The sequence below is a fragment of the Aedes albopictus genome, chromosome 3 (genome assembly GCF_035046485.1).
Source record: "Aedes albopictus strain Foshan chromosome 3, AalbF5, whole genome shotgun sequence".
Taxonomy (NCBI): Eukaryota; Metazoa; Arthropoda; class Insecta; order Diptera; family Culicidae; genus Aedes; species Aedes albopictus.
In genome coordinates this window covers 383,770,593-383,783,051 of record NC_085138.1, presented here as the reverse complement: position 1 = coordinate 383,783,051, position 12,459 = coordinate 383,770,593, and the positions used below count along the sequence as shown (strand labels likewise).

General features: G+C 40.8%; 2 protein-coding genes across 7 annotated transcripts in view; one reads left to right on the top strand and one right to left on the bottom strand.

Annotated features, from left to right (window-relative positions):
- Nucleotides 1-12,459, top strand: part of LOC109400777 (CD151 antigen) — a 323,911-nt gene that overhangs the window by 94,285 nt on the left and 217,167 nt on the right. The window lies entirely within an intron of this gene.
- LOC109399576 (farnesol dehydrogenase-like) lies at nucleotides 642-1,507 on the bottom strand. The gene is made up of 2 exons (XM_019672052.3): nucleotides 918-1,507; nucleotides 642-855 (listed from the first exon to the last, which is right to left on the bottom strand). Exons 1-2 carry the CDS (start codon nucleotides 1,479-1,481, stop codon nucleotides 685-687), a joined length of 735 nt encoding a protein of 244 aa, XP_019527597.2. The 5' UTR covers nucleotides 1,482-1,507; the 3' UTR covers nucleotides 642-684.

The window sequence follows — 12,459 nt, the reverse complement described above, 5'->3', positions numbered from 1 at the left end:
TTTCAAAGTAGAAAAAGAAATTTTTTACAGTGTATATTTTCTAAGGAATCATCATTTAGTTATCTAACTTTGCTGAAAAATTTATAACAATCGAACAATCCGTTTTTGCTGTACAGCTTTTAGAATATTTTAGAACTATTTTCGCATACACCCTTTTGAAAAGTTAGTCGTGAGTGAATATGAAGGTTTAATATCAAAAAATGGCGATTTATATGAAATTGAAAAACTGTGCAAAGTTTCAGATATTTTTGAAATGGTCGCTCAGGATCGACTGACATGACTCCGTGGAATTCCTCATTTGGATATGGTTTAACGTGTCAAATAGTAAAATGGATTCTGCAGATAAGAACGGAAAAAGCTGGAGTGGGCTTAAGACGATTTCAGTTAAGGGCGGACGGGACGGTCGGGGAAATATCCGCCATTGCTCTGTTGCTACTAAGATGGTAATCTCAGATTCTACTTCATATTTTGCAACAAAAACCTATCACTGTGTATGCTCACTTGCAGTGCATATGCTGATTGTTTTTCAGCATCTTCAGTGCGATAGAACTCGAGATTACCATCTTCAAAATCGCGAGGCAAATTGTTAGAAAGAGAGGCAAGATAGGAAAAATAACACGGCGTCCCGTTTCACCTTAAAAGATGTTTTTTCTTGGGTTTGCATTAATACATATTACATTATGTTTACATAGTTTCACCTATCGGTTTAATTATCAATTCATGGATTTGTACCCGTGGAGGCGTTCCTAGTACGTACAGTACGGCTTCTGATATGTCCTCGGATTTCAACATAGGCATTGTAGAACGAATTGAATCCGGCAAGATTTCTGTCTCAACCATGCCTGGACTGATGCTCTGTATCACAGATCAAATTTCTAATTAGTTGCATGAACTTCCAGTCTGAAATATGTACGTACCGTAACCTTGATCCCAGTACCCGCTTTCCTTAGTTCATTCCTCATTGTTTCCGTAATAGCCGTAACAGCATGCTTGGACGCAACGTAAATGTTCAACTTCGGGAAGTTCGGAACTCTGCGACCGGCAATACTGTTAATGTGTACAATATGACCATCGACCGAACGCTTCTTCATCGATTGAAAAGCCTCCCGACTGCACAGCACCAACCCCATCACATTCGTATCCATCACATCGCGCAACAGTTGCGTATTATCGGTTTCCAAAAGATCAGCTTCCGGTAGAATCCCGGCGTTGTTAATCAGCACGTCAACACCGCCGAACTTCTCCTCGACCCACTTGAAAGTCCTCAGAATATCCTCCTCCTTGGACACATCGCACTTGAACGCATTCAGCCGATCTCGAGCAGATTCCGGCAAATCTTGCTTCAGAGCTTCGACGCGCTCCACTCGCCGTGCCAGCCCAACGACCACCATTCCTGCCTTGGCCAAGTCCTTGGCTACGGCGGCACCGATACCGGAGCTGGAACCGGTCACTACGGCCACTTTCCCAACCCAACGATCCATTTCGGCGAGGTGTGGTTCGATCCGAAGCTATCGAACGACCGATTACAACTGAATGTCGATATGCAATGCATGCATACGTATCGGTCTATCTTATCAAATGATAGATTAGGCATTGATTCGGACATGCGTGAACAATGGATTACCGCGTGCAAAAATAATTAAAATAGAAACACCGTTTTATCACAATTTCACTATGAGCTGCTTTGTTTACTGACTGCACACTCAAGGAACAATAAGAAGTATAACTTTGAAACGATTATATTCAATACAGAAACTTAAGCAGAGAAAAGATATTCTCGAAAGATCCGAATTGCATCGTTAGCAGCCCTGTCTCTCACTTTCAGCTAACCTGGTCAGTCTGATAAGGATTATACGTTGCAGAAGTTTTCAGAAAGACCTTCAATGTATCTGAAGATTTACCTTCATCCATACAATACAATACAATGCAATACTGACCAGATCATATCTGGGTACACCAGCAACGCTAGTTTCAACGGCATGATGAAACCTTTTCGGGGTCGGAAGCCTTCTTAGTCTTTTTGGTGCTGTCGTCGCGGTAACGAGGTAGTCATCAGAGATCAGTGACGGAAATAGACCTTCAACAATATCCTTCATAGCACAAGTTCACTGGCGGCATTGGATCTTTCAGCTTTGCCGATGCAATGCGGTTGGCATTTTTCCCATAAGTAAATGTTACTTCCTGACATAGCTGCATACACTGCTTGTTTCATCATTTAAAAACAGCTCTAGCTTCCTGCAAGGCAGCCTTGCCTTCTTCCCTGTCGTGATCTGTGCGTACCCTCTGAACTTTTAAACTTTTCTGGTGGAAAAAATGTAGTTATTTATTGAAATTTTTGAATTATTTGTGGAAATTCCGACATTTTTTATTGCTCTAAAATCAATTATTTATGGGAAATTTTGATTTATTTATGCACTTTTTGATTTGTTTAAGGAAATTTTATAGTTTATTATTGCTCCCACCCTTACTTCTTTATTGGCAATTTCTGATTTTGGTATGGAAAATGATGATTTTTCTATGAGTCGTTTATATTTTAGCCCATTGAAATCGCTTCATATGACTACACTCAAACCTCAATTTATTTCGCATCCATTTAGGTCCCTCCATTTAGGTAACGTTACCTAAATGGATTCTAATTGTGTTCAGAGCAGTTGGAGTGTTAAGGGGAGTCCAGGGCGTGCTTAGGGGAGAGCAATGAGGGGGGATGGTGTTGGTTTGGAGCTGTTTAAGGTTTCCTAAGAACTTTCTCGAGCATAAGTCATCGAATCTACATGTGTAATTTGTGTGCTTTTAAATGATTGATAAAAAGTCATGCTTACACAGCTTCATGCAACTATGTGCTGACAAGTGGCAAGTTCAATGTTTGTTTAAGGATAGACTTGTTAGAATCCCAAAATGGCCGCCACAATGGCCGACTTTGGGACCTACTCACGATTTCGAGGGCACAAATCTTTTCATAAAGAAAACCAGCGTATCTGATCTTTTTATGTTAAGCTCAAGTGAGCAAGAACAGAATAATAAAATTCATTGTTGTTTGAAGCTTGCTTCTTGAGATTTGTGCGTCTGAAGTTCTGATGCACTGTTGAAACGGGATTTCAAGACGTTTGTCCTTAAGAATCTCTAAGAGCTCCCTTGAGTATAGGTCATCGGATCTACAATCGTAAACAGTCTGAAACGTCTTGAATCTCTTCTGAAACCACCTGAAACGTTTAAGAAACGCTTCAAAGCGCCGCTAAAATCTCCTTGAAGCTTACTTAAGAGATGTGATCCAAAACGTATTTTCAGAAACTGGAGGCCCTCTTAACCCCCCCCCCCCCCAGAATCCCCTGTAACACCCCTGATACCCTCCGAAATCCCCGAACACGCCTGCATAACGCCTCTGAAACCCGTCAAAAATCCTCTAAAGCTCTCTGGAACGCCTACGAAATCCCCTTAATCACTCTCGGACACCATGTAACGCACCTGATATTATCTGAAAACCCCAAAAACGCCTACGTAACGCCTGAATAACACCTCTAAAATTCGTTGAAAATCATCTGAAGCTGTCGAAATGCCCTCGAAATCCCCCTAAAACCCCCTCGGACCTCATGTAACGCACCTGAGACCCTCAGAAATCACCGAAATCGCCCACGCAACGCCTCTGAAACTTGACAGAAATCCTCTGAAGCAACTGAGACCCTTCTAAACTCCTCGAAAATACCCCTGGATCCCCCCCCCCTACCCCACTGGTTCAACGCCTCTGACACTCCGCCCCCTTTCCCTCCTGAAACACCCATGAAATCGCTCTAAAACCCCGTATGGCCGCCTTGATATCTCCAGGTCACTCGCCCTACTTAACTTCTTTGCAATCTTCAAATCCATCTAGGCAAAAACTCCATTTAGGCAGTCCCGGCTCGTTACCTTAATTGAGGTTTTGGTGTACCGGTCTATGTCCGCAAGTGCATTCAACATACGATTGTGTTGGTCATCTGTCAATCTCGTGTTCATCGAGGTTGGTATTAACCAGCTGAACAGCTCTGCGTTTGCTAACTAGTACTGCCTCCGCTTTATGATTGGGAAGCTGCAGTTTCCCTTTAGCTATCCACGTTTAAAAGGTGTCCAAAGCCTCCGCTTTTTCTAACGCAGCTACCGTTAGAATGACTTCGTCTGCGAATCCAACGACCTCAACTCTATTGGGCAACCACAGCACAGCGTTAGTACATATCGCGTTGGACGTAAAACAGAGCCTTGGGGCACCCCCGCTGTAGTCATGAGTGCTTCTTCTCAACCTTCATGCAAACATTTCTGTAGCGCCATCCTAAACATGTCAGGAGGAACGCCTGTATCGCAGTTTTTAGTGTCTCATCGGGGATTCTAACCAGACCTGGAGCTTTTTTCACCTTCAGACCCTTCACAACTACTATTAGGGAGCATTTATTTAGTACGTCACCATCAAAGGGGGGAAGAGGTTTTCTGGAAAGTGTGACAAGCAATAGGTTTACGAAAAACCCGTACGAAGAAAGGAGGGGTGCATGGTCAAAAATTTCTAAATTTTCCGTGACGTACTAAATGGAAGCCCCCTTAGTTCTTCGTTGAAGATACGCATGCCCCTCAATTCAGCTTAGCATGGAGGTTTCACGCACGGAGAGAACATAATATTGCATTCTACCAGTGAGCATGGCGCCGTCAGCATCAGGTCTCAAATTTCCATGGTATTGATGCGACCGCTTCTGTCAGCTCCCCCTCGTTGATATTTGCACTGCAGTGTGTCCGAAGGGCGCCGCCTTATCGAAGTCCTGTTTCACCACGTTCTGGCCCTGCCTTATTGTTCACCTCAACCAATCACTAAAGTAACTAAAACGGCCGTTATGAAATGCACAGATAGCGTCACCATTGCCTTGTGTGTTTGGTGTAACTCACGCCAATGACACGCCAATACCAATGGCATGGAGTGACAGTCGAGATATTATTAGGGGTCCAATTTCGTTTGATCAGCTGGATTTTCTTTTTGATCTGAAATCTCATACAAGTTCTTAGTCGCCTAAAGTATTTCTTGTTTTTTTTTAACCAAATTAAATGACACGTCGGGGTGCATAAGTTAAAAAGAGCGAAAAATGAGGGAATTTTGTGCATAAATTGAATCAAGGCTTTAATGAGAGACGGGCTTGGTGGTCTTCGCTTCTGATTCGTATGCAGAAGATCCTGGGTTCAATCCCTCACTCGCCCCTTTCTTCCTACTTTTATCTTTCTATATACTTTCTCACTCTTCTCTATATATACAACTCATTTATATTCACATGTTCATAGCCGGGTTGAAAAAGCCGTTTCCCTTCCTTCCAACATTCCTAGAACAGTATGAATCTATCATATGTATAACGCTTACGAGTTATGCAATCAAGCGACCTGTGCCGCAATATCTTCAGAGTAATATTGCGACATTTGCACCCATTTAGACTCGACCGAAATTCATTATCATCACAGTCGAATTTCACACACGACTTCGCAGTGGCAGGCATACACAAGTTCGGTTGAGTTCATGACAGGGGCGTCGGATGCACAAAAGGTAAACAAAATAAGTTTGATTAGTGTGAAATTTCGCTGGGAAATGATGATTCAGTGGATTCTCAAATTATCAAAGTAGTCTAAACATTAATGAGAAACCCAATAAATACACAAATCTATCTCTTTACGCCTGGCATCTACGCACCAATGTGTGCACCCATTGCACATCATATCCCACCAACACTCCGACATCCACATGAGCTTGGGCAGATGCAGAGGTATATTCGGTCTGATGTGGATGCAAACGATTGCAATCATCACTTGTTTCCTCTTCCCCACATTGACCTGCAACTTGACGTAGCAGGTGCCATAACTGTCTCCTAAAAAGAAGATCACCAACACCCACACACTGAAGAAGCCTGCTTAGTCCCCGGCTGATATCTTATTGGTTCCTTGTGTGAGTGGTCTGGCAATACTGGGGCAGGTAGCATCCACGGACGGTCAATCAAGTTCAGCCTTTTCAGGTCGTTCCGACAAGTTTTGATGGCATTTCAATGGGATTACAGGAATTTTAAGGGCGACCCAAGCAACCAAAAGTTCGGATAAAATAGCATGTTTGGGCTTAATCAGCTATTCGAAGGAAGATGAATAGCATTCGCATTAGGCACTGCGGGATTTTACTCAATGTGCTGATATCATTTAGTAGAGCTCAATCAGGTTCGCGTGTGAACTTTCTCTGAACCTAAAGCCGAAGGTTCGAAAGAAGTTTACGTGGAACTTCTTGTGAACTTACATAGTTTGACATTTTTAGTTTGTTTTGGTTCGTAATTGAAACAAGTGCAAAGCAATAAATTAGTGCCGGTGCCAATCATTTAGAAAAGTTTATAAGTTTTCAGCGTTTTCAGTGACAACGCCGATCGCGTCGATTACCGGCCGCTGGCGCGACAAGTGAGACGGGGTTGAAACATCCAGCAAAGCTGGAAGACTTCCAGCCGAAAAAACTCCGGCGGAATCCTAGGCAGAACAGTTTTCCGCTGCGGGGGCAGCCTTTGAGTCACACAATACGGGTGCTTTGGGTTGATTACAAGTAAGTACATTGGAATATTATAGTGAAACAAAGTGTACTTGTGAAATTAACACAAGCTGTGGCTGCTGCGCTCGATTTCCGAGTGATTTAATTGAATGAGAACTTCTCCCCGGCCCTGCTGTCGCCGAAGTTCAAATGAAGTTCACTTTTGGTACGGTTAATATTTATCCGAACTTTGAGTAGTAAGTTCAAAACAAGTCCGAAACAAGTTCAGAATGGAACATTTCAAGTTGTTGGAATATGTCCAAGTGAACTACATTTGAGATTTTAAAGGCACGAAACAGTTCAACATGAGTTCGGTTAATATTTGATTGAACTTGGTTTTAAAGTTCAACATAAGTTCTTTCTGAACCTTTTTTCGACTTTAATGTCGTTTTGAAGAGATGTCAAAAGCTTGTACATGTACTTCCAAGTTCATAACTAATACACAAGGAACTTTTTGGAGATTTAAGTTCAACGAAACTTGAATCGAACCAAACTTGAACTTCTGAGTTCGTTCTTCAAGTGGTATCCGAACTTTTGGTTGCTTGGGGATTCAATAGAATTACGGGTCTTAGTAGCCTGCAATATGACAAGGGTTTTCAGGGGGTTTTAAGAACGTCTCAATGGCGTTCCAAGAAGTTTTAGGGGCATTTCAGAGGCGCTTCAAGGGATTTTCAGGTGCGTTTCAGGGGGTTTCTGAACCATTCAAAGGTGTTTCAGGAAAATTTCAAATTGATTACGGGAATTTGAAGGGTGTTTCAATGGCGTTTAGAGGCTTTTAGGAGCGCTCCAGAGGATTTTCAGGGTCAGTCAAGGGAATTTCATGCACCTTTTATTGGAATTCCAATGGATTTCAGGAGTATTTCATATCGAATATGGAGATTGCAATGGCTTTCCAATGGTAAAATAGAGTTTCCAGGGTCATTTAAAGGCATTTCAGGGGCGTTCGAAGAGGTTCGAGGTATTTTTCTAGATGGGTCTCAGGAGTTTAAGGGCGTTCTGGAGAATTTCAAAGGGATTATTGGGATTTGAGGAGCGTTTCAATAGTATGAAGTGCTCCACGAGTCCCTCGAAACCCTCTGAAACCCCCTGAAGCCCCATCAAATCCCATCAAATCCCGTAAAATCCCTTGAGACCTCTAGGTATCCCCTGGAAACCACTGAAATGATCCTGAGACCTCCAGGTATCCCCTGGAAACCACTGAAATGATCCTGAGACCTCCAGGTACTTCCTTGATATCCACTTTAGACTCTTTGAGACGCTCCTAAGACCCCTTTTAATGCTCCTGAGACCTCCTGGTATACGTGAAACCCCATGGAACCCACTTGAAACGCACCTGAGATCTACTGGAACCCTCTGAAATTTCCATAAGACCCTCTGAAACTCTCCTCTAGAGATTTCTGGAAACAGCCTCCCTGGAGCCCCTTGAGACCTCGTGCTCTCCCCTGAAATACCTTGTGCCCTCCTGCAATCTCCTTTTGCTTTGTCATTGTCATAGTATCCGTCATTATTGAACTTTCTCATACACAATATTGGGTCTGAATAGATTAAAAGTGCATAAATATAACTCGCATAAAAGGAGGTTTTGGTTTACCCGAGCAGAAGGGCATACCTTACAAATACCATGCGAAGAGCAACATGTGATCTTATACCTAAAATTGTTATTGCTGCATTATTCTACGAAATTTTATGAGAACATCACAATAACTGTTGGAGGTATTTGAGGAGAGTTCGGTATTGATGTGGTATTTGTTGGTTAAGCATAGAAAATAACCGAAGAACAAGATTTGCTATTACATTATGAAGTCATCGAACAAATGGAACATTTAATAACAAGACATGTTATTAGTTTGTTATTCAATAACTTTTAGATAACAAATACAGCACTTGAAATTTTAGGTATGCATTCATTATTGAAATCAGGCTTGGAAAGTGTCAGCGTCAACACGGGTCGTCACGCGAATTTTACAGAAGTGCCTCTCTCAATGTCATCGCATCGGGAGACAATGACCAAGAGAGTCTAACAATATTCGCTCATTTTTCGGTCATGACGGAGCGTGACATGGTTGTAAACAAGGCAATTACTAGCACATCGATGGATTTTGTTGTTATTTGAATCCTTTAAATTGTGAATATATGTCCTCACACACTTAGAAAATTAAACCGAACTCGGTTAAATTTGAACCGAGTTTTTATCTGCTGAACTCTCGGTTGGCTGTTCGGTTGAAAATGAATCAACCGAGTGTTCGTTACAAATTTAATTTGACCCTAAACGTCAAACTTACCGAAGTGGTCGGTTGGAGCTAAAGCAAAATAAAGAAACCGAAGATCGGTTGTTTTGGAATATCTTCGGAGTTTTTGGACCGAGAAATCGAATAAAAATAACGCCAATATAATTTCTTTGCATATTTAATTAATCACTCATTTGATTCCTCAAAGGTTGCATTTCGTTTTGTTTAAGGCGATATGGATTCCATTGGAATTTTCGTTCGAAATGTTTGTTGGTTCCTGAGACGAGACTCGCGAAGACGGTCTTCTTTTTCTCCACTTTGTTATTTTTTTCTTCTTCCTATCTATGTTGACATTATGTTTTGGGCTGGTGGTTCAAACACGTACGTGACTGTGACACCTCACATGCAGTGTGACTGAATCCCATTCACGTACAAAATCATGTTGAGGTGAAATTTTGCATCGCTAACAATCGCCAAACAAAGTAATCATTGGAATATTTTGTTTTCAATTTATTTTTGACAGTACAGGAGAAGAAAATGCTGCTCGGAGTGTATTTTGGCTTCAGAATTTATCTCGGATAGCAATACTTTACTCGTTTTAGGTAACGTAATCAAACGGGCTACAACTGACAGCTCAGTTGGGCTGCACTTGACGTTGCTTTTTTTCCTCTTCGCGAGTCTCGTCTCAGGTTGGTTCCATATTACCGGAGGAGTTCGCTCGCATCATATCAACTGGAACAAAATAGGAAACATAGAATCAAGCACACGTTATTTTGAACATAGACGGTAATATTCAAATTATAAAATCACTTACCGTCATTCTCAAGCGGACTCCTTCTGTATTCGCAAACGCCGGGACTAGTAATTCCACAAATCACTGGAAAATTCAACGTGACAAACGTTGAGTAAAACAAACATGGCTGACCGAATGTTGAGCTCGCCAGCACGGTGAACCGAGTTTTCTCGGTATCCGTCTACCGAATTTGTATATTCTCCAGAAGAACCGAGCTTTTCGGTAGTTATGACATATGAATCTGTCATTTCTAACGAACACTCGGTTTCAATCAACAAAATATCGCAAACATACCGAAACCCGCGGTTCATCAGTCTCAACCGATTAAGTTCGTTTAAAAATTAAACCGAGTTCGGTATAAAAAACTAAGTGTGCACTTACTATTAAATACATCGGCTAGCCTTAATTTGCTTGGACCAGGTGAACATTTTAATTTCAAAACAATAGGGTAAATGATGATGGTTGGACCAACCTAGAAACTGATCATGGTTGGACCATTTTGAAAAAAGTCGATTTTGCTTACATTTTCAAAAACAAAACTAACTAATATCCTGGTACAGTCAATGAATTACTCTTTCTGCATTGAGAAAATATTAACTTACCTCAATTTGCTTTCAAATCTACTATAGAATGGACGATCTTAAAAGTCTCACTCTTAGCGCAGTTGTGGATCCAGAATAGCTCTTTTTAAAACACGCACAAAATATGTAATTCTTTTTCAAATTTTTAAACTTTTTGTGCTTTGCTATTGCGAAAACATGTCAACTTCACGTTGGTGCCTCGTAAATGTATCATTTTCTATTAAAAATCCCATTAATTAGCGAAATTAATCAATATGCTTATGATGATGGTTGGTCCTATCTTTGATTTTGGTTGGACCAGGTTGGACCTAACCTTTACCATGATGGTTGCTATGACCGGTTTTGCTTATTTATTTTTTTCCACGCGCTGACAGCTGAAAGTTTCTCGGTTTCGAATGTATTTTAATGTGCTTGAACCTAAACTCTGCTATTCTACGTGAGCTCCCACAAAGTATATCAATAAACCGTGAATATCGTGTGCCGCGCGAGTTCGTGTGCGAGTGTATTGTGACGAAATTTGCTCACTACGTCTGAATGAGTGGGTGGCTCGGATACCACAGGCTGTGGCAGCTTGGATACCATAGAACGGTCGCTACAGCTCCGATGTTCCCGAAAGAAAAACAAAACAAGCCACCATAATCCATGCGCGGATATGCGTTCGAATGAGAGGATCTAACCTGGAGTAGTGAAGAAGACCGAGGAGGAGCAGGTGCCTAAGGGCTACCCAGCGAATTGAGGCATATTCTGCTGGGGTGAATTTTATATGTGATGATCTGTTTGAACACCAGTTTCTAAACTACCAACCAAAGCTTACAAGTATTGCTAAAATAAATAAATTGAATAAATGCGAAACCATCTTGTTTTCTTTCACGTGATTGCATCGACTTACCCTTGAATGGTCATGGTCACCACCGTGTGCACCTAAAACTGAGCGGTTGGGATTTTTATGTTTCTCGGAGATTGGAACAGGTTGGCGTTATCGAACGTAGTGGGAGGAACCTTTTCGATTTTCCACCAAGAAACGCTAAACTCCCAATGGCTCAGTTATACCGCCATTACCGCTATCAGGCGAGTGGAAAATATCCTAAAATGACCTCTTATTCTCATTCACACCATATCCAGTTCACGTGCGCTCCTGCTATCGTACAAATTTTACGACATGTGTACTATTTTTTGGTTAATGAAGATGAAATTATTGTTTTTACATTTTAATGTATTAGAATTATACATTCTGAACTTCATTTCGATTGAGAAAACCTTTTTTTGTCAGTTGGTCCAACCATTATCAAATCTTTGGTCCATCCATAATCAGTGTTGGTCCAACCAAGATCAAGATTCCCTTGTTATTAAAACGGTTTATTTAAAAATTTATAGAGTAAATTAACGTTTCATCGGGCTTTTCGTAAACTAGAAGAGTAGAGCTTTCCACCAATCCCAAGTTTTGAGTGTAAAAAACTTACTAGCGCATTTTAAAATCGACTTGAATTTTGACTACTTGAAAAATACCCCGAATTGGTCCAACCATCATCATTTACCCTATGAAAGTTTCCGTCATAACGCTTGATCATTACAAAATGACATGACGAAGAGCGCGAATGCTCGTTTTGTCTTGTGAAGATGAAAGCGCCTACTTGTTCACCGTCATGGGAAGCTCACGACCAATAACAGCGCTGATTGAAATAATAAGACTTGTTATTTTCTAGGTGTTATTTATACTAAACTTTGGTATTCGTTTTTGTTATTTTGCCTCTTATTACCACCTAATAGAGGGCATATCAAGGTATGGTAGTACATATTTAAGATAAATACATTAATATGTTATTCACTTGTTATTTTCTTCTGCTCGGGTATCGACATTTATTTTCAGCGCACTTTGCATTATTGCCATAAAGTATCATAATCATGTGTAAGAGCTAAATATCAGTCTATTCATTTATTCTAGTTGGTATATCCATATTTTTAATTGGAATCCAGACTAGTCTTAGCTTTCTTAGAGCGTAACGACCATCGCAAAAAAAAAATGATAAATTTTGACTAAACACCAAGAAAATTGATACTTTCTCAAAATTTGAAAGCTGTTTCAAGTATTATTAGAAGAATATAAGAAATAAACTTCATTTTGATGCAAAATGAATCAAAATTGACAGCTGGACCACGTTATTTTCTTACAAAGAAGTCCAATAACCGTGGTGTAGAAGTGTGTGAAATGTGTCGATTGAGTTTCAATCTATTTTCCAGCCTCTGTTGAATAGAATCACAATCCTATTGATTACTAGCATTGACCTGAATTAAGAAATATTCAGG

What these genes read in the sequence shown, in the direction of transcription:
- LOC109399576 (XM_019672052.3), bottom strand. Translation starts at nt 1,481, where the DNA reads ATGGATCGTTGGGTTGGGAAAGTGGCCGTAGTGACCGGTTCCAGCTCC. An exon ending in GTACTGGGATCAAGGTTACG is followed by an intron (nt 856 to 917) that starts GTACGTACATAT and finishes TCTGTGATACAG; the next exon opens with AGCATCAGTCCAGGCATGGT.